The following is a 22,912-nucleotide window of genomic DNA, read 5'->3' on the forward strand; positions in this document are numbered from 1 at the left end:
TCAAATTTTGGATTGTATCACCGTTTTGTAGGGTCCCGGGCCAGATTCAAGAGTAAATTTGAAGGATTTAGTCTATTGTGACTTGATACGTTTAGTTGGGAACATTTCGAGCTGGACCCTTCCAATTTTAGATATACAACACACAGGTAAACCTAATTGAGATTTATTATCAAATTTAATTTCTGCAAATATAATACAAACTGCAAATAACTTTAGGTAAAAGTTACAAAATCAGATCAGAATTCTATAGACACTTGAATAAATAATTTTCAAAGTAGTCAGTTTAGTAATTGGTAGTGTTAATAGCTGCAGCTATCGGTATCTCTTGTAAAATCCAGGTGATGTCTGGGTTGCTATAGTTACCGCTTGTTTCTTAGATTTAGACCTCTTGGTGGTGTGCTTTGGGGTGGCTGAAATACAAAAGATAATCATTTTTAAATATTGTAGTAAATAGAGAATACTAAAAGCGTACAAATACATCTAGCTGATTAACTTCTACATTTAAACTAATCATTCAATACTACATTCCATTCTGAGGACATACTACATCTACTTGAACTTAATAAAGTAAAAAAAGTCCAAGTCGCAATGGTTTTAGGTTTATGCCTGTGTATGACTTCACTTAATTATTACTAGACCTCGAATTAAAGAGATGATGTGCAGTGTGTGTTTCAATATTTTAATTTACATGCGGAACCATATAACAAACATGTGGTTTGCCTAAACTTTCGTCTCTCAAAGGGACATTCTCCATGAGTAAAGTGCACATTGGGTATCACAATGCACAGGACAGTCATCGGAGGATATTAGCTAAACTCTACTAAAGGCCTAAACATTTAAAATGTAAGTACCGGTAACCACTATGTACCCATCGAGAGATAGAAGCAGGTGACCGTACTCATAGCTTACTTTGTGTAGACTCGTCACGAGACCAACATGCCTTCCTCCTCACAACTTGTTCCAGCAAAATATTCCCAAATTGAATTGAGATAGCCTGGTTGGAAATGAAGTGAAGAGATGACAGTTTATTTCTACACTGCACCTTCAATGAAGAATTGGATGAGAGATGCCGAATGTTACAGGTCGGTTATGATAGACAATTACACAACAAAGGAAATAACTTATCACATCTACCTTTTTTATTCACTTTCTGTTCAGGTGACTCGTCATCATCTTCATACTCGACTGGTACTTTTAAAGACTTCAATTTTCTTTTCACTGGTGATGCTTCACTGTCCTCAGAAACATCTAGCTTATGTTTTCGTTTTGACTTCACACTGGAAGAGGCTTTCGATTTGACCCTATTTGGTTTAGATCGGGAAGGGGTTTTCTTTACAACTGGTAACTCATCTTCTTCCATCTCTTCATCAGACTCCACCACAACAGTTTGTTTTATTATTTGTTTCGCTGGTTTGGATCGTGACGTATTTACAGCCTTACCAAGTTGAGATTTAACCACTTTTTTTTTCTTTCGAGGAGAATAATCTTCACTGTTCTCCTCCTCGGATGATGATATTTCTATATGCCGCTTGGCATTAGATTTAGCTGCAGGTTTCTTCTTGGCACTTCTAGGACTGGCTACTGAGCTGGGATTGACTATAGCTAATCTTCTTGGAGATGCCATGCTTCCATTGGTATTGGATGAAATATCCTATATATAAAAAACAATAAAAAAATCAACACATATGCCAAAAAAAATCAATCATTTTTTTGGTCTGAACAGCACCCTCTGTTGACGAATTGCTTAAACCTGTAAAATTTGGGTGCTGACAAGTATTTTAGCCCCCCAAAAATGATCAGAAACATATTTTTATGAGAGTTTGTGATATGCCTCCAATGAGTGGACTAAAGTAATGTACTTTATTACATATGTACTGCAGTTTATTTTGATTCTTCCCTGAAATCAAAATCGGTATTTCAACACCTCATATGCAAATGAGGTCTGAGAGCAAACAAAGTAGTCCCTTCAGGAGTACAGTTTTTCAAAACATAGCAGAAATAAACAATATTAGGAAGTACGATATTTTTCACTTGGGGTACATGAATATACTTGCCGAGTGAAATGAAATTTGAACAACAGTAATGGTACTTTTAGCCAGTCACTTATTTTGACAAAAACTAATTTGCATATCACCCATGCAATAATGTTTTCGGTATTTTCATGGTCGATATGCAAATGAACATGGTATTTCCATCGGCTACCGAACTATTTTTATTTTGTAAACACATTTTCGTCTGCTATTTTTGTCCGGTTCAAATCGTCAGGCAACATTTTTGGCGTATTAGGTGTACATCACATGGAATACTACGATTGGGAGAACTTAATGTATGTTGACCACCTGGAAACTGAGTTTTATAAACCTTGAAGGGCTCTCGGAAGATCCACCAGCAGTGAAATCAGCGATTACTATGCAGCCGCAACCATCAACATCGAGATACCAGGTTTCTGCTGGCGACGTTGCGGCGTTACTCAGTTCCAAATAAAAATTACCAACGCCAAAAGAGCAACATTTTAACCGGTAACCAAGACTCAGTCAATCCACGACCAGCAAGCAACATCACACACGAAGTTGTAGTGTGCAGCTCAGCAACGACCGCTGTCGACGAAAGTCATCCCGTCAGTGAAGTACCGCTTTTGAACGGCATGTTTGCCAATGCACAATTCTGTGGCGGAACTTTTAACTTCAACATAAACTGTGTATCTTAGTCGTCCAGTTCAAGTTCTGGTTCTGTCGTGGTCCCAACTAAACGTCAACAAGTTATTTTTTCGGACAGTGACTCAGATTAGACGTCTGATTATTTTAATTTCAAACAAACAGTGACACTCGTTCTCCAGGCGCGTTCTACACTTACACGCGCTGCTAGGGCGTAACACTATATTGGAACATATTGATGGGCAATGGGGTTCCCCGACCTTTCTTTAATATGAAATAATCAAATATGGAACATATGTAATAATAACAGAACCCCACACCCTGCTCGTGAAAGTACGGCCGCAGGATACACTGCATCACTCGTGAAAATAACTTCCATACGCAACGAAAGCCACGGGCAGGGTGTGGGGTTCTGTCATATTGCCAATCATCAAAGTTGAAATTTAACAGACTAAGCTACCCAGTATCAAATGAGGTGAAAAAAAATGTTTACTTAATATGAATACCGTATACTGCCCATTAATACTACATTCAACTATGTTATTATACAATAACTGGTCAGTGCTCCAGATCAATGCATGAATTGTGTATGCTACTCAGAAATATCCAATGTCTCCCAAAATTTGGACGAATTTATGTTAACAAACTCGCCATCCTTAGGTGAATCAACTATGAGCATGCTTTCATGATGTTCAATCGGGAATATTCTATGCATAACTGAATACAAGCATCTTTCTTTCTTAGTTTCCGCTGCACATATTTTTCCCTGACAGTCCAAGGTATTAAAATAAACAACACTGTCATTACGCGTTAATAGGGAATGGATACGTTCACTTACAGCGGGCACAAACAAGATTCATATGGGGAGTTAACAAACTTCCAATGAAAATCCCTATGAATATTGCAATATATAGCGAGTGACTCTTATTGGCGCTACAAAATGATCTAATGTTACGAAAATGATTTGCTACATTTTCCCCTGGTGCAAGTTGATTTTGGACTAATGAATTTTTGTCTAGGTACATACTATGGCTAAGCGTTCTGTTTTCATGTTGCAACATTGTTGTGACAATATATATATATATATATATATATATATATATATACAAATTATGTAAACTATCTTATTTGCGATCACTTCAATTGTCTAGAGGTTATTAGAATATTGCAAGTTACTCATGCTAATCTTGTTTGCACCTCCTGTAAATTATGGCCTTGACTACATCTCCCTCATTATTGTGCACATCCCTGTTATTTAAACAGCATCATATTGGATGAGAAGGGTCTATGAAAAGAAAAGAGCGAGGCGAAAATGCACACATTATTGCATCCAATATGATGCTGTGGAACATTCATTATTGTTGTTATAAATCACCACCATTAGTTAAATTAGAATTAGTTAAATTTTAGGGTTTTTTGCAAATAGTTTTCCATTATCGTGTAATTCTGATAGTGGTGATTTATAAAATGCAATAATATCTCACAAGGCAGTATTGTGTGTTTTGGGATCATTTTTGTCTCATGTTTTTTACCTTGAAATTAATTTTGCCATCATCTGTGAACCCAGCCTTCTTGATACCTGATTTCAAGAGTTTCCTCAAATAATTGTAATCTGGTCGCTCTGTGTAATCTAACTCAACAGTGTACTCAAAATATTTCAACAAAGCAGCTGTCAACAATAAAAGAAAATAAGATAAGGATTCTAGAGTATAGGCTGATATATTCTACAAAAGTTTGAAGCCAGGCTTTTGAAGTCAAATTTGGTATTGGTCGTGAAATCCATATGCAATCAATCAAAAAAAATGTGCCACTCAAAGATGACAAAGTGGAGCTGTTCATATGGGGGATCATCCATTGCTGTCCTTCGCCTTTCCACCATATTCAGACTACTTCTTGAAAACTACTAGCTCAAATGCTTTGACACTTGGCATGTAGGTAACGTGAATGGACCTCTGTCAAACAAATATTTTGGTAATTTTTGGTTTTCTGGAAAACTACCAGCTTAATTTCAACAGTGTTGTGGCTTATTTTACACTTACAAGGATATTCTCCTTTTGAAAAACATTTTTCCATTAAGGCAGATGGTTTGCTCATGTACCTAGTGATTAAAGCAGATATATGTCATTAGACAGTGCACACATGTAGTATGCATAGATGTGTCAGTATACAGATATATGTCATTAGACAGTACACACATGTAGTATGCATAGATATGGTGGTATACAGATATATGTCATTAGACAGTACACACATGTAGTATGCATAGATGTGTCAGTATACAGATATATGTCATTAGACAGTACACACATGTAGTATGCATAGATGTGTCAGTATACAGATATATGTCATTAGACAGTACACGCATGTAGTATGCATAGATATGGTGGTATACAGATATATGTCATTAGACAGTACACACATGTAGTATGCATAGATATGGTGGTATACAGATATATGTCATTAGACAGTACACACATGTAGTATGCATAGATGTGTTAGTATACAGATATATGTCATTAGACAGTACACACATGTAGTATGCATAGATATGGTGGTATACAGATATATGTCATTAGACAGTACACACATGTAGTATGCATAGATGTGTCAGTATACAGATATATGTCATTAGACAGTACACACATGTAGTATGCATAGATGTGTTAGTATACAGATATATGTCATTAGACAGTACACACATGTAGTATGCATAGATATGGTGGTATACAGATATATGTCATTAGACACATAGTATGCACAGAAGTGTCTGTATACAGATATATGTCATTAGACAGTACACACATGTAGTATGCATAGATGTGTTAGTATACAGATATATTCATTAGACAGTACACACATGTAGTATGCATAGATATGGTGGTATACAGATATATGTCATTAGACAGTACACACATGTAGTATGCATAGATGTGTCAGTATACAGATATATGTCATTAGACAGTACACACATGCAGTATGCATAGATATGGTGGTATACAGATATATGTCATTAGACAGTACACACATGTAGTATGCATAGATATGGTGGTATACAGATATATGTCATTAGACAGTACACACATGTAGTATGCATAGATATGGTGGTATACAGATATATGTTATTAGACAGTGCACAGATGTGTTGGTATACAGATATATGTCATTAGACAGTACACACATGTATGCATAGATATGGTGGTATACAGATATATGTCATTAAACAGTGCACACATGTAGTATGCATATATGTGTCAGTATACAGATATATGTCATTAGACAGTACACACATGTAGTATGCATAGATATGGTGGTATACAGATATATGTCATTAGACAGTACACACATGTAGTATGCATAGATATGGTGGTATACAGATATATGTCATTAGACAGTACACACATGTAGTATGCATAGATATGGTGGTATACAGATATATGTCATTAGACAGTACACACATGTAGTATGCATAGATATGGTGGTATACAGATATATGTCATTAGACAGTACACACATGTAGTATGCATAGATATGGTGGTATACAGATATATGTCATTAGACACATAGTATGCACAGAAGTGTCTGTATACAGATATATGTCATTAGACAGTACACACATGTAGTATGCATAGATATGGTGGTATACAGATATATGTCATTAGACAGTACACACATGTAGTATGCATAGATGTGTCAGTATACAGATATATGTCATTAGACAGTACACACATGTAGTATGCATAGATATGGTGGTATACAGATATATGTCATTAGACAGTACACACATGTAGTATGCATAGATATGGTGGTATACAGATATATGTCATTAGACAGTACACACATGTAGTATGCATAGATGTGTTAGTATACAGATATATGTCATTAGACAGTACACACATGTAGTATGCATAGATGTGTTAGTATACAGATATATGTCATTAGACAGTACACACATGTAGTATGCATAGATATGGTGGTATACAGATATATGTCATTAGACACGTAGTATGCACAGAAGTGTCTGTATACAGATATATGTCATTAGACAGTACACACATGTAGTATGCATAGATATGGTGGTATACAGATATATGTCATTAGACAGTACACACATGTAGTATGCATAGATGTGTCAGTATACAGATATATGTCATTAGACAGTACACACATGTAGTATGCATAGATATGGTGGTATACAGATATATGTTATTAGACAGTACACACATGTAGTATGCATAGATATGGTGGTATACAGATATATGTCATTAGACAATACACACATGTAGTATGCATAGATGTGTCAGTATACAGATATATGTCATTAGACAGTACACGCATGTAGTATGCATAGATGTGTTAGTATACAGATATTAGACAATACACACATGTAGTATGCATAGATGTGTCGGTATACTGAAGACAAATCTGCATAAAGCAATAACGCCCATGTTGTCACAGTTAGGTCAAAACGATTTCTGCAGTAATTAGTTGTAATTGTTGTTTATGTTTCCACTAATCTCTGAAACATGTCACTAATTTAATTTACTAACGTGCATATGTCTATAAACACGCAGAATCAGTAAGTACACTGCGTAAAATGTATTGACCACATTATACCAAATCATCAAACATCCATAGGTTATTATCACAGAAGAGTACGAGACAATGCACGAGTACAGATTATATAAATAAGAATGACATTCAATTCAGGTATTTATCATTGGTGAGGCCTGGGTTTAGTCAGTCAGTGCCTTTATCTGTGGTCAATACTCACTTTATTTTCTGTGCTTTCACATATTCAGGGTCAGTTAGTTTGTCTTCCCAGGGTAGTCTACTACATAACCATTGAAGTATACAATAACCAAGTATTTCAATATCTCCCCTTCTAGCAGGTGCTGTCAAGATGGCAATACACACATACATATAACATAGTGACCAACAAACTGGGTGAATTATAAAACTAAAACCATGAGTGAATTCTTGCAATAATATTGAGTCTCATAGTGGTACTTACAGACACCATGGTGTGCATCACGGCTAGTAAACTCAATAGTACCATCATGTGCCTTGGAAGGATCCTCTTTATACACAGTATGTTTATCAACTAAGTATCTGTGAGCCAACCCAAAATCCACTAGGTACACCTGAAAAAAAAATGTGGGTAAAGTTGCATGTTGTCTTTACACACGTCATCAACTTACCCTAAATATCAATCTTTTTGCTACACATAGTGAAAGTTCATTTGAATTTGTATAGATTGAAGATGAGGGTTTCTTATAAAGGACCAATTTAAAGATGGTCAGTGATACACTTACCTGTTCTACATGGCTACTCTTGGTCTTGGTTCGACCTGTCAGTAGGTTGGCTGCTTTGATATCAGCATGCACATAATCATGGTCATGTAAATACTCAAGGATGTCTAACTGAAAACAGCATCAATGGAATAGATGAAACAGTAATACAAAATATTTTTATCAAATTGAATTGATCATGACTCTACTCAACTTTAAAGACTCTTAAAGCAGTGTGCCACATATTCGACCTACTTCCAGACAATATATCAACACATTTTTTTTTTCAGCTGATGCAACCAGAAGAGAAAAGTAATTCAAGTTTGAAATTGGATGTCATTATTGACGCGATATAGAGTGCAAACACTGTTTAACATTGTCAACAATGGCCAGCATATATAGGGACAAAAATAACGATTCTGAACCATGCAAAATTGTGATTCATAGTATAAGTTTGTCTGCTGAAATGCAGATATTTGTGTTTGTTACTTACTATTTGAATACCCAATGTAAAAGCAGTTTTGACTGAAAACTTTTTTGAATATTTTACAAATATCTTCTGTAGATCAGTGCAATATCTTTCCAATACTAAAAACCTGTACTTGTCTTTTGGTGTTTCATGTGTGCCAGAAGCTACAAACCTTGGCACACCAAGGTGCTTCAATTTATGAGAAGACTGCCATTTCTGAACTGATAAAAAAATAAACAAATAATACAGTTAAAGGTTTGACGCAAACAAAAAAGTGGGTGGCCACCACAAAATCTTGTATACTGTATGTACTGACGGAATACATTTAATGACGAATAACTTATTTAATATCGTACTCACTCAATTCCTGTTTACATACTCTGTGATAGAAATGCAATTCAACAAACAATGGACCATTTGAATGGGGTTCCTGTAATAAGACAGTTTAGTAATTGCTGAATACAAAATAACTATGGTACTGGTACATGTAATTGTGCTAGTCAGAGTTTAAAGACAAGATAACTTAACGAAATGTTCAGCAAAAGTGAAATGATGCACCAAATAAGTATGGATGGTATGTATTATAAATTACCTTTCCAAGGTAGAACAGTTTTAATTTCATCATTAACTTGACTAATATATTCTAACTCTTAATACAACGGGGTTGAATATAAAAACAAAGTTGCCTGTCAACGGAAGGTCATGTTTAAAAATACCTGACATATCAAGATTCAGTTTACACACATTTTTAAATTTACTCCTAATGTTGGTTCATAATGGTTGGGAAGGTATTTAAATTTTAATTTTTGTTCACAATCCCTCGTTTAGTAATATTGCCATCACATGTCCGAGCTGAAATCTGCAACAGGTGGGAAGGCTTTATTTCAACCACTGAAATTTATATTACATATTCAAATTATTATTCAACGACCAGTCTGGTACAGGGTGGTGTAGGTAAACAGTTGCCTATACTTGATACTTACAATCTTCACAACATTGTCAGCATCCTTGGAAACAGCTTGACTGGTATCATTAGCAGCTAAAAAGTAATTATGAACTATTTAGATTAACATGAAATACAAGACTTCATAACACACTGCCATGATTTGGGAAAATTTGACCCAAAAAGAATAATAGAACAGTGATTAGTACAGCCAGCTATTGTAAGCAATATATATTTAGCTACTCAAAACACATGGTGCAGATCACAGCTGTCATAGTTATCTGTTCATTCTGCAATGAATGTTTGGCTTTTCAAAATAAGCTTTTTTTATACAATGTATACAACTAAAAAAAGTACAAAACACATCATAAAACACAATATCATCAAGAATAAATACATCATCATAAGACTTCATCAAGCATACAAGGTAGGTACTGTAAACTGACCAAGGTATATCTCTCCAAAGCCACCAGTTCCTATTGAGCTACCTAACTGCCATTCTGTTTTCGACACATCACGAAGTACAGTTCCTTCAGGGAAATGTTCAGGTAATTTATGGCCCTTCGTCACTCTTTTCTTTGGTGCTGCTTTTGGCTTGGCTGAAGAATAAAATTTGAAAATGATTTAGTGGTGGATCTGAATTACTGTTTACAAAGCTAGCTGAGTGGCAGATGCTAATTATATTGCTATAACAATATAGGATAATTTACAGTGCTTGACAGTAACTACTTTTGAATAATCAATTGTAACATTTTGACAACTTTGCTCTAAAGGGAATTTTTTTTATTGCATACAGCAATAAAATTCAAGACAGCTGACATATCATATTGCATTATTGAAGCAAACCATGGCTACGCTAAATATTTATACAGTGGTATTTTTTAAACCATGTCGGAAAAGTTGTTGTACCGTAAAGGCTCCAAAATTGCGACCGCTTTTAAATAATTTGTGTTGGAAATCTGACATGTTTTTAGAGTACAAAATTAAGGTGCATTTAGAGCGGTCAATTTTTTTCAGAATAGAAATCAACAAGTTGTAGGCTAAAAAACTTAAAATCAAAACAAAGTCATCAATCAGTTAGTATTATGACAAGTGAAACAAAACATCAGACCAATAAATAAAATAATGGCAATAAAATACTGAAACTCAGCAAATAATTAGGTGGACGTATTTTTAGAGGGGTAGTAATTTTAGAATTTTTACAGTAATCCATGTATCGATGGAAAAAAATTATCAGAAAAAAGAATTTCCAAGATAACACAAAAAAATAATGACAGTCACTATGGGTGGCTCTTGATGGAGAATTTACATTGAGTGGCTTTTAACTGACTGGGGAGGCTCTTATTTCAAGTTTTTAAAGGATACATTTATGACTTCACAAAAGCCTTGACGCCCCGAATGAGTTTGCCTTGGTGCTCTTTGATATCCCCTAAGTAATTCCTATATGTTAAGGCCATTTTACAAACTTTAGCTTTGAAAATTGGTTACCTGGCTTCCATGACACAGCTGTCCATTTTGCTATATAGAAGGAATACTTACATTAAATTATTTAATGTTTCATAGTTAAACAAATGCCATATAAAGCAATTTATAAACTTTCATTGTTTTATTGTTTTATTTCAAAATTGAATTTTAAATATGTTAATTTTTCCATGGCACTTAAGGTAGCAGAATAGTTTTTTGGGCACTTTTCATATTTTTTTTTGAAAAACACACGAATAGCTCCCTAAGGCATGCTACATACATTGGTGTTTTTATTTTATTGAAAAAAAATATCTTGTACAAGTAAACTGATTTTTTTCTTGTGTGCAAACAAATGGCCAAGTTTTTGTTTATCCAGTGTACACCCAACTAGTGCATCTAATTAATATGCATGGTTTACAAACATAACTGAACTGAGGGTAAATAGTTTTAAGTTGAGCCACTTTCTTTATTTGCTATTTACAAACAACTGATAAGATATCTGTTTGTAGTTTACACACAGCTGATAAGATGTGTGCACTGCTGCCTTTCTAGACAGGAAGTACAGCAAAGACAAAACAATCGCATTTGAACAACAAATTTTGAATAAACAAAAAAGTACATGAATGTACCACTTCAATGTAATTATATGTTAACAGAATAAAAACTTACAATAAATTTCTGTAATATTTTTTCTTGACTTTGTCATTGAAAGGTGTCTGACCACGGGGTTACTTTCTTAGTCCAGAAGTAATGCAGTTACATTGGGCAGGGGCTCCCTTTTACAAAATATGGTTGCAAACAATAAAATACGGCCATCTGTGGTGGCTATGCATTGCATGAAAATTCTGATAACAGGCCAAAAACTACATGTAAAGGTTGATCAATGATAAGAATATGCTTGGACCTAGTTTATATAATCCATTTTTCAGAGGAGTTTTCACCAAGTAGGCATACTTGCATGCTTAGGTTTTTCTAAATTCGTAAATTATGTTACATGTAATAAATCTGTCTGATAAATACTTGGTTGTTTTATCTAATGTGCTCATGCGAACAAAATGCACGGCAACGAAATAGTAGCGTGCCCCCCCCCCCCCCCCCCCCCCCCGGCCGACGTCTTGACATCGGATAGTGGGCCAGTGTTTCACACAAGGCAAGGGTTGACTTTTTCGTACGACTTCGGTAAAAAATAAAAGTATCATCTAAAATCTAGGTAGTTTTTATAGATGATAACAGTGAGTCCGGTTACAATTAAATTTTGAAGAGATTAATCTACAAGTATACGACCCGAGGTTACTGCGACGGTAAAACTCTGTTTTTCGGGATTTGATTTTTAATAGCACAGGAAATGCTACATGCCGGCATACATCACTGGGTCACATTTTACAATTATTCTATTCACACCAATTAAAAAACAGGGCAGCTTCCTTCATTAATGTGCAAAGTATGCAAAGAAGGAGAGGGTTATCAGTAATTCTTTAGTTTAGTTGTCATTCACTAATTATGGACGAGATACTTAAGTAGTAAGCATGCGAAAATTTCCAAGAAAAAGAAAGCGAGGAAGAAAGAAGAAAAACGTCAAAAGAATGATCACTCCTGTCAAAAAAGATGTTGAAAGAGATGATGCTGGGTTCGTACAGAACGGATTTCCCCGTCGAAACCAGTGTCAGCCATGAAGTGGGCGAAGAAAGTTTTACCGTGATACAGAGTCCGATGAATCAGACTTCGATATTGTGGGTGATACTCCTGTTCAAAACGTTCGAGAGATGTCTGTATCTCGCAGGAAAATAATGTTACCTTACGACGTAGAAGAAGAAAGTGAGAGTGAATGTCACGGCCGATCGTTTGAAGACGGCGAGATTCGACTCGTTGACATGTCACTGTTGAATGGCGCCCTAGAAAAAGAGATTTGTCAATTTTGCAAAGTAGGCAATATCTCAATAGTGGAGCGCAGGCGTCACGGTCTAGGCAGTCAGTTTGAATTTCTTTGCACGCAAGGAGATTGTATTCGATCGAAACTGAGCCAGCCTAGCTTCCCGTCATCCCGAAAGAAGGGGGCAGTTTTCGAAATAAATAGAAAAGCTGCCATTGAAATGCGAGCGACTGGAAAGGGACGGCGCGCTCTGGTGAAACTGTCAAGCTATTAGGGGTTACCTCAACCAGTAACGGGTCCACCCTTTCGCCAGTATGTACGAGCTGTCTCCAGGAGACTTCGAAACTCGTGACATGCTTGAACTAATAAGTTTACAAACACAACGGCCCAAAAATAAATACACTGTATTTGCAAACACTTCAACTGCCAAGTGTAGTGTCTGTATTGTTTGTTACTCGCAAACAGAACCGCCCACTTTGCATAATCCAAGCTTTAATGAATGACGTCACCGTTCGTTATCAGCACAGACCGTCACAAAACTCCATAGCGTGAAAGAAAACGGCCAAAAAACAAACTTTTTCACAGATATAAATGTCGGTTCATGATTTTTCCCGCAAACAACTTTCAAAGCATTTCATTTACAATTAGCCCATGTAAATTTTGCTGCTAAAACGGGAGTTAACGTTGATTGAAGTTTGAAATCATAAAAGTGCCGATTTCTCGGTGTTCGGTTTTTGGCAATTACCGTTGATCTAATTTTAAATGGCGTTTCAGTGAATAGCGCTACGATGTCGCCGTTTAACTTTTCTTACTCTTGGATATGTTGGCTTCATATCCGTATTTACATATTTGCAAAATTCTATTGCGTTTTTTCACAAACCTCGCGCAAACCACCGGTATACTCTTACTTTAACACCAAAAAACGTGCTTGAAATTTGTGATTTTCGGAAAGAAAAAAAAAACTTAATGCAAAAAATAGAAATACGGATTTAATCTTCATGACCTTTGCTTCAAAACAGTGTAAAGTTTTTGATCGCATGATTGACTGTAGAGATGACAATTAAAATTTTATTCACGTTAGTTAAATTATCAGCCCCGCTGATTTTCAGAATCACGTGACGCTAAAACAAACACAATGTTCACAAAATATTAATAGTAGGAAAACCCAAATCAAGAGCTTTCGAAACATATATAGATTGTATGGTTTCTTGTACAATTTATTCCGATTATAGGTGTTTACATTTTTCATGCAAAAAAACTATCCTGCTACCTTAATACTTCCTTGGTGTGTTATTAACCATATACCGACCAGTAGTTATAAACTGAGATCAGTATTCAGCTTTGATGACCAGAAAGGGGAGATCCTCATTAAAACTGAATATTGACCAATATTAAAGTGAAGATGATTTATTATATCACATTAATGAAACAAATTGATGGTTGGATACAACATTTTTATTTTGTTTTTGTAAACAACTGCACAAACACATTAGAATAGAGATCACTGAATTCACATTATTGAGTCTCAGTCAACAGTGAGTTTTATTCACAATCATGTTATAAAAATGTATATTATACAAGTTTAGGCCATCATGAACAGTAGCAGCACTGTGTTGACAATCGTTTATAAAATTTATAAAAAGCTACATTAAACAAAAAAGATATCACTCTCTACCCTATTTTGATTGTCAATGTTAGGACAAACCGAATTTAGCAAATACGGTATCAGTGATTGTTTTGTGGCGAAAATGGTATTTTGTAAATTTTCATGTGTCGCTGTTTACCACTTATTTGTCTACCCTACCAATTTAATCCACAGTTGGAAAATAGCTAATACACAGTACCCCTCAAAAAAACTGCATATACATTACCTGCTGATTTAGCTTTAGGTGATTTTCTGGTGGCAGCTTTTGGCATGGTGACTCCCAAAATAAATTATAGTTTCTTATCTCAGTTCATTAGTTAAATGCCTGTTGAGAAACAAAACGCATATTAGGTCCAATTGTTTGTTCACATAAAATCTGAACGATCAGTACCTATGACCATGGCTCTTCAAACAATCTGTAGATCAAGGGGGGTGTTGCGATTGATCCAGTCTAGTAAAATTGGTACCAGATTGTATTTTTGTACGTAATTTGCTCAGTGTTACCCACTTCTTCCCCGATATATTTGTAAAATCAGGTTTTGAGGGCTTGGCTAATTCAAAACTGGCCAGTTAATAATGCATTGTGAGCACATTATTTTGGTGCTGCATTGTGAAACTTTTCTTTGATAAAACATTGGTAACATTACCTAATAATAACCTTTTAGTTACAATGACAGTAATGTCACGAATTTGGGTGATTCAGTCATATGACCTGATACAGCAAAAGCTGTATCCAGTCAACAAAGAACATTAAATAAAATTACTTTTTTTTTCAATCATTTTTTTTGTTTTACTGATCAGAATGTTTTATTCTGTTACTATGACAGATTTATTTTTACTTTCATTTTGTAGTTACTGCATAATCACACTTGACTATGTTCACATCAGCAAAACTCTAGAAGACATACCTAAAAAAATACATACACTTTTTTTTTAATTGCTAATTTGTTTATCATGTAGCAATTTCTATATCCATGAATATTCATTGTTTTCTAGGTCAGTACATTCTAAAAGGGGCGATATATAAATTTTGGGGGCAGCACAACACATCAGATGGTCTTGTCAAGTTGATGGGGATTGTGTCAGACTTGGAGATGGTAACCAGCTACCAGCTGCTTTCATTGGTACATTTGATGTTTGTGTTATTTGAAGTGTAGATCCATTCCAGTTCTATACACGTGACATTTCTAAATTAGTGATATCTAGCTATTTTAATAATTCTTGCCTTAAATACAGTCAGGAAAAAAAAATCTATTATTCAGTTTGTTATAAATCATCAAATATCAAATGCATCATACTCGCAATAAGTAAACTTTAAATGAATAACTCCTTACTTGAGACAATAATATTGCAGTTAGTTGCACAAAACCTAATTTTGTATGTATGCAACATTTTTCATAAATGACAATGCAATTAGTATGGAAAAGTTGTTGCTTCTTCTGTCATTTTACTGTAATGGCCATATCCGTGATGGTACTTCTTATTTTTTGCAATCACTCCTTATCTGTTTTGCATTCTGCAAAGTTTATGTTAACACAGCAGTTGGTGCAATGTTATTATAGTCCCCTGGAGTCCTGCACCCAAATGTCACAATTTTTTCACTGATTTCAGTTAAAATATTGAAAAACAGCCAGCAGAGTGTACAGATCCACTGAACCATGTGGATAGTCGCAAATAAATCATTATTTGTGGGAAAAAAATGGAATTTGACCAATAAACAGCAGACTGATTGATCCATTATGAGACCTAGTACCAATTTGTTCATTTGGTTAAAAACTAAAGATTTTCGGTATACCACACAAATGAACCCGATTGAAAGTAGTGTATTTTGTGACATCACCAATTCCATTGACGCTGCAGGTTGGTGTCCTTTCTACACCATCTGCCACATATCTCGCAAGGAGTTTGTTAGCAATCAGTTTAAACTTCTAGTTCCTGGTTTGGAAGCGGTCAGTGCAAGATCAGGTGTACCTTTTCGTATTATGCTCCCACATTTTGATAATAGAGCTCTAAAAAGATGTCTGGATGATTGTTTTATGTACGTGAGGCACTGTTTTTCAATGCCAATACTTTTTTAATTATTTGCATATGCTAATTTTTCACAAAATGACGATAAAATAGGCATTTTTGTGCCATTTTTCATCGTTATGCCGTTTCATTCAAAATAATGAATAAATTATGCTGCCCTTTTTAAAAAAAAAAACAGGCTACATTATGAAATTTATATTGTAACTGCCTTGTTATATATTTTTTATTAATTTGCCTTCTTTCCTTTATTATAACTGTATATTACTACAAGAATGACAATTTATCCAAAACTGTCATTCGTTATGAAAATTAGTAATTTTGCACAAGAATGATTTCTTCATGAAAAATGTGACATTTTAAATAACTCATGTGAATATTTCTGCCCTTTCTGTAATGATTATAAGTTTACTGATGTAGATGACTGACACATTTCCTTGAAGAATCAAGTTTAGAATCCTGGTTGAGCCACAAAATGACATGTGTGATTGTCCTACTGGATCGTGTAGTCTCCGTAGTACCCTGTCCATTGACAGGGCAAAAATGTCAGATATAAACTCTTCCCACATATCCATAACTACATCCTGCCTAGTCTCATAATACATCATAGCCACATTCCATATATATTTTTTATGATAGGATGGAGCAAAATAAGGTGAAAAGTAGTCTCCGTAGTAGCTGTCATCCTTCAAATATATATAGAATGTACAATGTATATTCTGGGCTACTTTTTTATTGCAACCTATTATTTTTAATGTACTTTTATATTTGAATATATAGTGATACATTCACAAGTTAAATTATGAATGGTTTACCCTTGTTTCACTTACTGTACTAGCGAACCAATACCAACATGTTATCCTAAGCACTGATTGTATTGTGCATTTGTGCCTTCTTTTCAGATAAACTTGATTTCCCAACAATTATAGTGTAGATCACTGGCTGGGACCCAGATATATAGCAATAACATCAGTATAAAATATATAAAATATATAAAATACATTGTATGGTAGTCATACAAGCTACTACGAAGACTACATATATGCAAGCAGCCTGTCGGCTGAGATAGCTCCGCTGTTAGCAATGCACATTTCAATTAGGAACTGAAGATATTAGAAAATGAACAATATGTATAGTGTCAAAGCAATCAGACTTGTGGTTTTTAACAAGAAGACGAAAATATCACTTTTTACCAAAAATGACAAAAATATTCACCAAAAATAGAGAATTTGACATGAAATGTATAAGAACCATCCAAAGTACTTGCATATCAAATTTGAAAACGATCTGACTTGCGGTTTCAAAGAAGAAGTTGAAATTGTAAAGTTGACGACGACGTCCAATCAATATATGAACAGAACCACTGTGTCGGCTTTGTCGACAGCAAAGCTAATAAAAACAAGCAGCCTATCGGCTGAGATAGCTCCGCTGTTAGCAATGCACATTTCAATTAAAGAACTGAAGACATCATTAGAAAATGAACAATATGAATAGTATCAAAGCAATCGGACTTACAGTTTTTAACAAGAAGTCGAAAATATCACTTTCTACCAAAAATGACTAAAATATTCACTAAAATTAGAGAATTAAAGATATCATTACAAAATGAACAAATCTGAGAGAGGTCCACATGTAGTACCTATATATGTAATATCAAAGCAACCGGACTTACAGTTTTCAACAAGAAGTATCACTTTTCACCAAAAATGACAAAAATATTCACCAAAATTAGAGAACTGAAGATATCATCACAAAATGAACAAATCTGCGAAAGGTCTACATGTAGTATCTATATATGTAATATCAAAGCAATTGATCTATTGGTTTTTAACAAGAAGTCGAAAATATCACTTTTTACCAAAAATTACAAAAATATTCACCAAAATTAGAGAATTGAAGATATCATTACAAAATGAACAAATCTGAGAGAGGTCCACATGTAGTACCTATATATGTAATATCAAAGCAATCGGACTTGCGGTTTTTAACAAGAAGTCGAAAATATCACTTTTTACCAAAAATGACAAAAATATTCACCAAAATTAGAGAATTGAAGATATCATCACAAAATGAACAAATCTGAGAGAGGTCCACATGTAGTACCTATATATGTAATATCAAAGCAATCGGACTTGCGGTTTTTAACAAGAAGTCGAAAATATCACTTTTTACCAAAAATGACAAAAATATTCACCAAAAATAGAGAATTGAAGATATCATCACGAAATGAACAAATCTGAGAGAGGTCCACATGTAGTACCTATATATGTAGTATCAAAGCAATTGGACATGCGGTTTTTAACAAGAAGTCGAAAATATCACTTTTTACCAAAAATGACAAAAATATTCACCAAAATTAGAGAATTAAAGATATCATTACAAAATGAACAAATCTGAGAGAGGTCCACATGTAGTACCTATATATGTAATATCAAAGCAATCGGACTTGCGGTTTTTAACAAGAAGTCGAAAATATCACTTTTTACCAAAAATGACAAAAATATTCACCAAAATTAGAGAATTGAAGATATCATCACAAAATGAACAAATCTGAGAGAGGTCCACATGTAGTACCTATATATGTAATATCAAAGCAATCGCACTTGCGGTTTTTAACAAGAAGTCGAAAATATCACTTTTTACCAAAAATGACAAAAATATTCACCAAAAATAGAGAATTGAAGATATCATCACGAAATGAACAAATCTGAGAGAGGTCCACATGTAGTACCTATATATGTAGTATCAAAGCAATTGGACATGCGGTTTTTAACAAGAAGTCGAAAATATCACTTTTTACCAAAAATGACAAAAATATTCACCAAAATTAGAGAATTAAAGATATCATTACAAAATGAACAAATCTGAGAGAGGTCCACATGTAGTACCTATATATGTAATATCAAAGCATTTGCACTTGCGGTTTTTAACAAGAAGTCGAAAATATCACTTTTTACCAAAAATGACAAAAATATTCACCAACATTAGAGAATTGAAGATATCAACATGAAATGAACAAACCTAAGAGAGGTCTACCCAAGGTACATATACACCAAGTATCAAAGCATTCAGGCTTGTAGTTTTCAAGAAGAAGTCGAAAAAGTAAAACATTGACACGGACGACGACGACGACGGAGGACAATCACTCATATGATAAGCTCCGCTCGACAAAGTCGACAGCGGAGCTAAAAATATGGACTTCACTGCAAAATGCAATTTAATTATTCTGAATGCCTAAAACATCCTAATTTAGCTGTTGCAGAATGAGTGGTGTTTGGAGTGTTGGTCTTGTGCTTTACAAATTACATAGACAACTTATAAATTGTACACATTTTGTGAAGCTACCATGAAGCAAGATTCAAAGACTAATCGTTTATTGCGATGGAGAAAAAACAAGATAGACACCCATTTTGTTTATGTAGACAGGTCAACTTTTCAATGCAATCAACCCTATTCAGACGTGAAAAAAAGATGACTACATGCCATTCATAGGAGATACTGAATTGTTCAAGTTATGAAAACATTGAGTTACAAAAAAGTCCATACCACACCCACTTTTGTGGAACCACAAACAAATTGTAAATCTGTTAAATTACAAGTTACATTTTTGGTTTTGTTTAACGTTAAAATTTGTACAAGCAACTTACAACATTGTCAGGGTTCTGCAGCTCAAAAAGAACGCTTGAGTGTGAGAGTTCATTGAGAGAAAAAAAATTGCACAACAACAGTGTACATGGCTGAAGTAAGTAATATTTTAAACAAATATATAATATTTTCACCTTTCTAACTTTGATACCTAGCGGATCTCAAAACATGAACCAATCAAATGTGATCACTGCACTACTATATACAATGACTATCGACTTAAAAATATTTATAACCATATTTGAATTTTGTGAAGTCAACAAGATCAGGAAGTCTGTATGCTTGATCAAATAAGCCCAACATCTCATAGCAGCCATTTTAATTAAGATAGTGTTTGTGCTGTTCAACTTACAGTTTTGACCAATTAAACATGCTCAATTCAGGTTTGCAAAAGATGACATCAGGATGAAATTTTAAAATGTTTACCTCAAATAAAAATGTTATTAATCCAAACAGCAAACAAGGTGTGCAGGGTAATGTTGCAAGGTGCAACATTACATAATTTCATAATTTGGTGTTAACTTCATGTACTTTATATGTGTTCTTGTTTAATTTTTACAAAACAAGTGTCACATATTTGGATATTTTGTACTTGTAGTCTTCGTAGTAGCTTAACACAATAACATTTAACCTCATTACAAGGGTTATTATGAGAATTTTGCTGCAATTTAAAATCTGAAAGTATTCAACATCACTCTGTCATATAACATATTTTTCCACAATGGATTCATAATGCAAGATAATGTTTGAACTTTTTCCAACGCAATATAAAACTACCAGGTAGTTAACATCTACACGTGTTGATTTTTTCTTAAAATTGTTAATTTGCTTACAATTACATACATACAAATTCCATTAATTATCTTCATAAATGTGTAACTTAGCCACAAACAATTTGATAAACTTGTCAATTTAATGTTACAATTGAAATATACTGTCTTGTGATAATGTAGTCTCTGTAGTAGGTTAAATTTTCAACAAGACATGCAAAGTTGGCGCAAGTGTTATAAAAAAGTCATTGTATTTTGTGATTCAAGACTGCTGTCAGTAATGATGCCTAACTAATTATTCTCTCTGTTTTCATTATGTCTTCAAATAATGCATTATGTCATGCTGTGAGTAAAATTTCAAAAAATCATTTTTTTGGGTCATTTTTTTTTCAAAATACATAATAACTTCAAATGTATCGAATAAAGAGAAAATGTTTTATATGAATACTCAAACCTGAGTTTTTTTGTTCAATGGTTTGCACTGAATAAAATTTGATTAAATTATCTCATGTATGTAATGTATTTCTTTTAATAATATAGTTATAATGTATGTGTGTGTCGTCTCCGTAGTACCACTTTTGAGTGTGGACTATCATCAACTAAATTCCAGATAAAAATAAAACTATACATGATAAACTCAAAAAAAAATCACTACTATATAGCTGATATATGTTGCTACATATTTGCCTCAAATTCAGGGGAAAAAAAATCACCTTCTGTGAAACTCAATAGGCACACCTGATCTTGCACTGGCCGAAGGCATTCTGCACATGAATTTGTTGCATTCAAGGAAGTTGAAACCTGAAATTATGCAAGAAATTTCAAACTTCAAAGTGACTAACACAATTTTTAGTATCGTTATTATTGTTACTTTTTGTTGTTCTAAAGATTGAATTATGTATGACATAAATATTTCACTCACAATACAATATTTCAACTAAAATATGTAATTAAAAATTCAAAGCAACTAAAATTGTAAAAAGAATATATCAAGTTTCGTGTATAAAAACACAAGCGCTTCCTGAGACCGCACAACACACCAACCAATACGTGTGTGTGTAGCACAGGCAGGGAGGCGAATGTACCGACGACTGACTACTTTAGGTCATTTTTATTATCCAAGAAACGTTCCGAGCGCTTGTGATGTGTAGTCTACACTCAACGTTCAACGTCAATAAAATTACTGTACCCATTTTCCAATGATTGTTATAAATAGTCAATAAATGAAATGCAAGCATAGAAGGGACCAAACCCTGGACCAGTGGGAGTAGTAATACAAAACTGACTGTAAACGGTCTGAAAATTAAATTGACCTGGCTGAAGTAAACTTTACCAGAGCCGCTTACAGGGTCCACTTGATCGACGTTCAATAAGTGTGTATGCAGAACTCATTTGACCAGTTCCCCAGATCTATTTTCAAATTCGATACTCACCTTGGATCAATTACGTCCAAAATACTAATATCTCGCCTAAAATCGCAGGAAAGCTAAAAAATCAGTCCAGTCCGGACTCAACTTACTTTCAAAATGGCCGCTCACTTAGAGTTTCTTCTTTTGAATATAACACAAACTACTATTAGTCAATACATCAATACATGAACTTTTTTATCCAATAGGAGTCACTCTTTCAAATTCGAAAACAAAAATCATGAGATCTCGCGATAGTCTGATCTCGCGATTCGTGCGTGGTCTGCAATACGAACAACAATGCGCATGTGTACAGAACTTCAAAGATGGCGATGAGTGTACGTAGTGAGTGAATGAACCAGAATGAAAATGAAGCGAAAATGCTGTCGGAAACTGTTATTTTGAACAGAAACTCATGAAAAACACATATACTACGGTAATGGAATCTTCTAAAGTAGACTCAGCGATTGAAGCAACCGAAGATTTGTCTAAAAATACCCCGAAACGTAAGATAAAACTTCCCGGGAGAAGGGTGAACTTTCCTGACGATAGCGATATTGTGTCAGAAACGTTTGACGCATCAGATCCATGGAGGGCAGGTGAGATCACTTATAGTTATATTGTACACTTATAGAATATTCGATCACGTAACGTAGTCTGATCGTAGATGTGCAATTGCAAATGCACGTAGAATGGAGCATATTTATGGTTGTTTTATTTATTTGTCACTGAA

At 34.4% G+C, this 22,912-nt stretch overlaps 2 protein-coding genes across 5 annotated transcripts in view; one reads left to right on the forward strand and one right to left on the reverse strand.

The window, feature by feature from the left end:
* Positions 1 to 156: 156 nt before the first annotated feature.
* On the reverse strand, positions 157 to 22,490 carry LOC100368074 (serine/threonine-protein kinase VRK1-like). Of its 3 annotated transcripts, XM_085494133.1 has the most exons (14): positions 22,207 to 22,490; positions 14,560 to 14,658; positions 9,801 to 9,953; positions 9,395 to 9,450; positions 8,772 to 8,841; positions 8,436 to 8,632; positions 7,967 to 8,074; positions 7,666 to 7,795; positions 7,426 to 7,546; positions 4,694 to 4,752; positions 4,187 to 4,323; positions 1,135 to 1,651; positions 910 to 994; positions 157 to 410 (listed from the first exon to the last, which is right to left on the reverse strand). In XM_085494133.1, exons 2-13 carry the CDS (start codon positions 14,603 to 14,605, stop codon positions 924 to 926), a joined length of 1,665 nt encoding a protein of 554 aa, XP_085350259.1. In that variant the 5' UTR covers positions 14,606 to 14,658; positions 22,207 to 22,490; the 3' UTR covers positions 157 to 410; positions 910 to 923. The 3 variants fall into 3 exon arrangements, with proteins under 3 accessions (XP_085350259.1, XP_002735203.1, XP_085350260.1); XM_002735157.4 differs by lacking the exon at positions 910 to 994 and having other exon boundaries at positions 22,207 to 22,484; XM_085494134.1 differs by lacking the exon at positions 157 to 410 and having other exon boundaries at positions 920 to 1,042.
* LOC102803534 (uncharacterized) overlaps positions 22,455 to 22,912 on the forward strand; it is a 29,044-nt gene continuing 28,586 nt past the window's right edge. For both annotated transcript variants that reach the window (XM_078009603.2, XM_085494132.1), the window contains exon 1: positions 22,455 to 22,778. In XM_078009603.2, coding sequence (XP_077865729.2) covers positions 22,595 to 22,778 — 184 coding nt within the window. In that variant the 5' untranslated portion in view covers positions 22,455 to 22,594. The remainder of the gene's footprint in view (positions 22,779 to 22,912) is intronic.

The sequence above is a fragment of the Saccoglossus kowalevskii genome, chromosome 2 (genome assembly GCF_978046115.1).
Source record: "Saccoglossus kowalevskii chromosome 2, keSacKowa6.1, whole genome shotgun sequence".
NCBI classification, from domain to species: domain Eukaryota; kingdom Metazoa; phylum Hemichordata; class Enteropneusta; family Harrimaniidae; genus Saccoglossus; species Saccoglossus kowalevskii.

Bases quoted from the DNA above. Each gene is read 5' to 3' on its own strand.
- LOC100368074 (XM_002735157.4), bottom strand. From the start codon at position 14,605: ATGCCAAAAGCTGCCACCAGAAAATCACCTAAAGCTAAATCAGCAG. The intron at 8,842-9,394 runs GTAAGTATCAAG...GTCTTATTACAG, and splicing joins CTGACAATGTTGTGAAGATT to GAACCCCATTCAAATGGTCC. The intron at 411-1,134 runs GTAGATGTGATA...TTTGTATTTCAG, and splicing joins ACAGAAAGTGAATAAAAAAG to CCACCCCAAAGCACACCACC.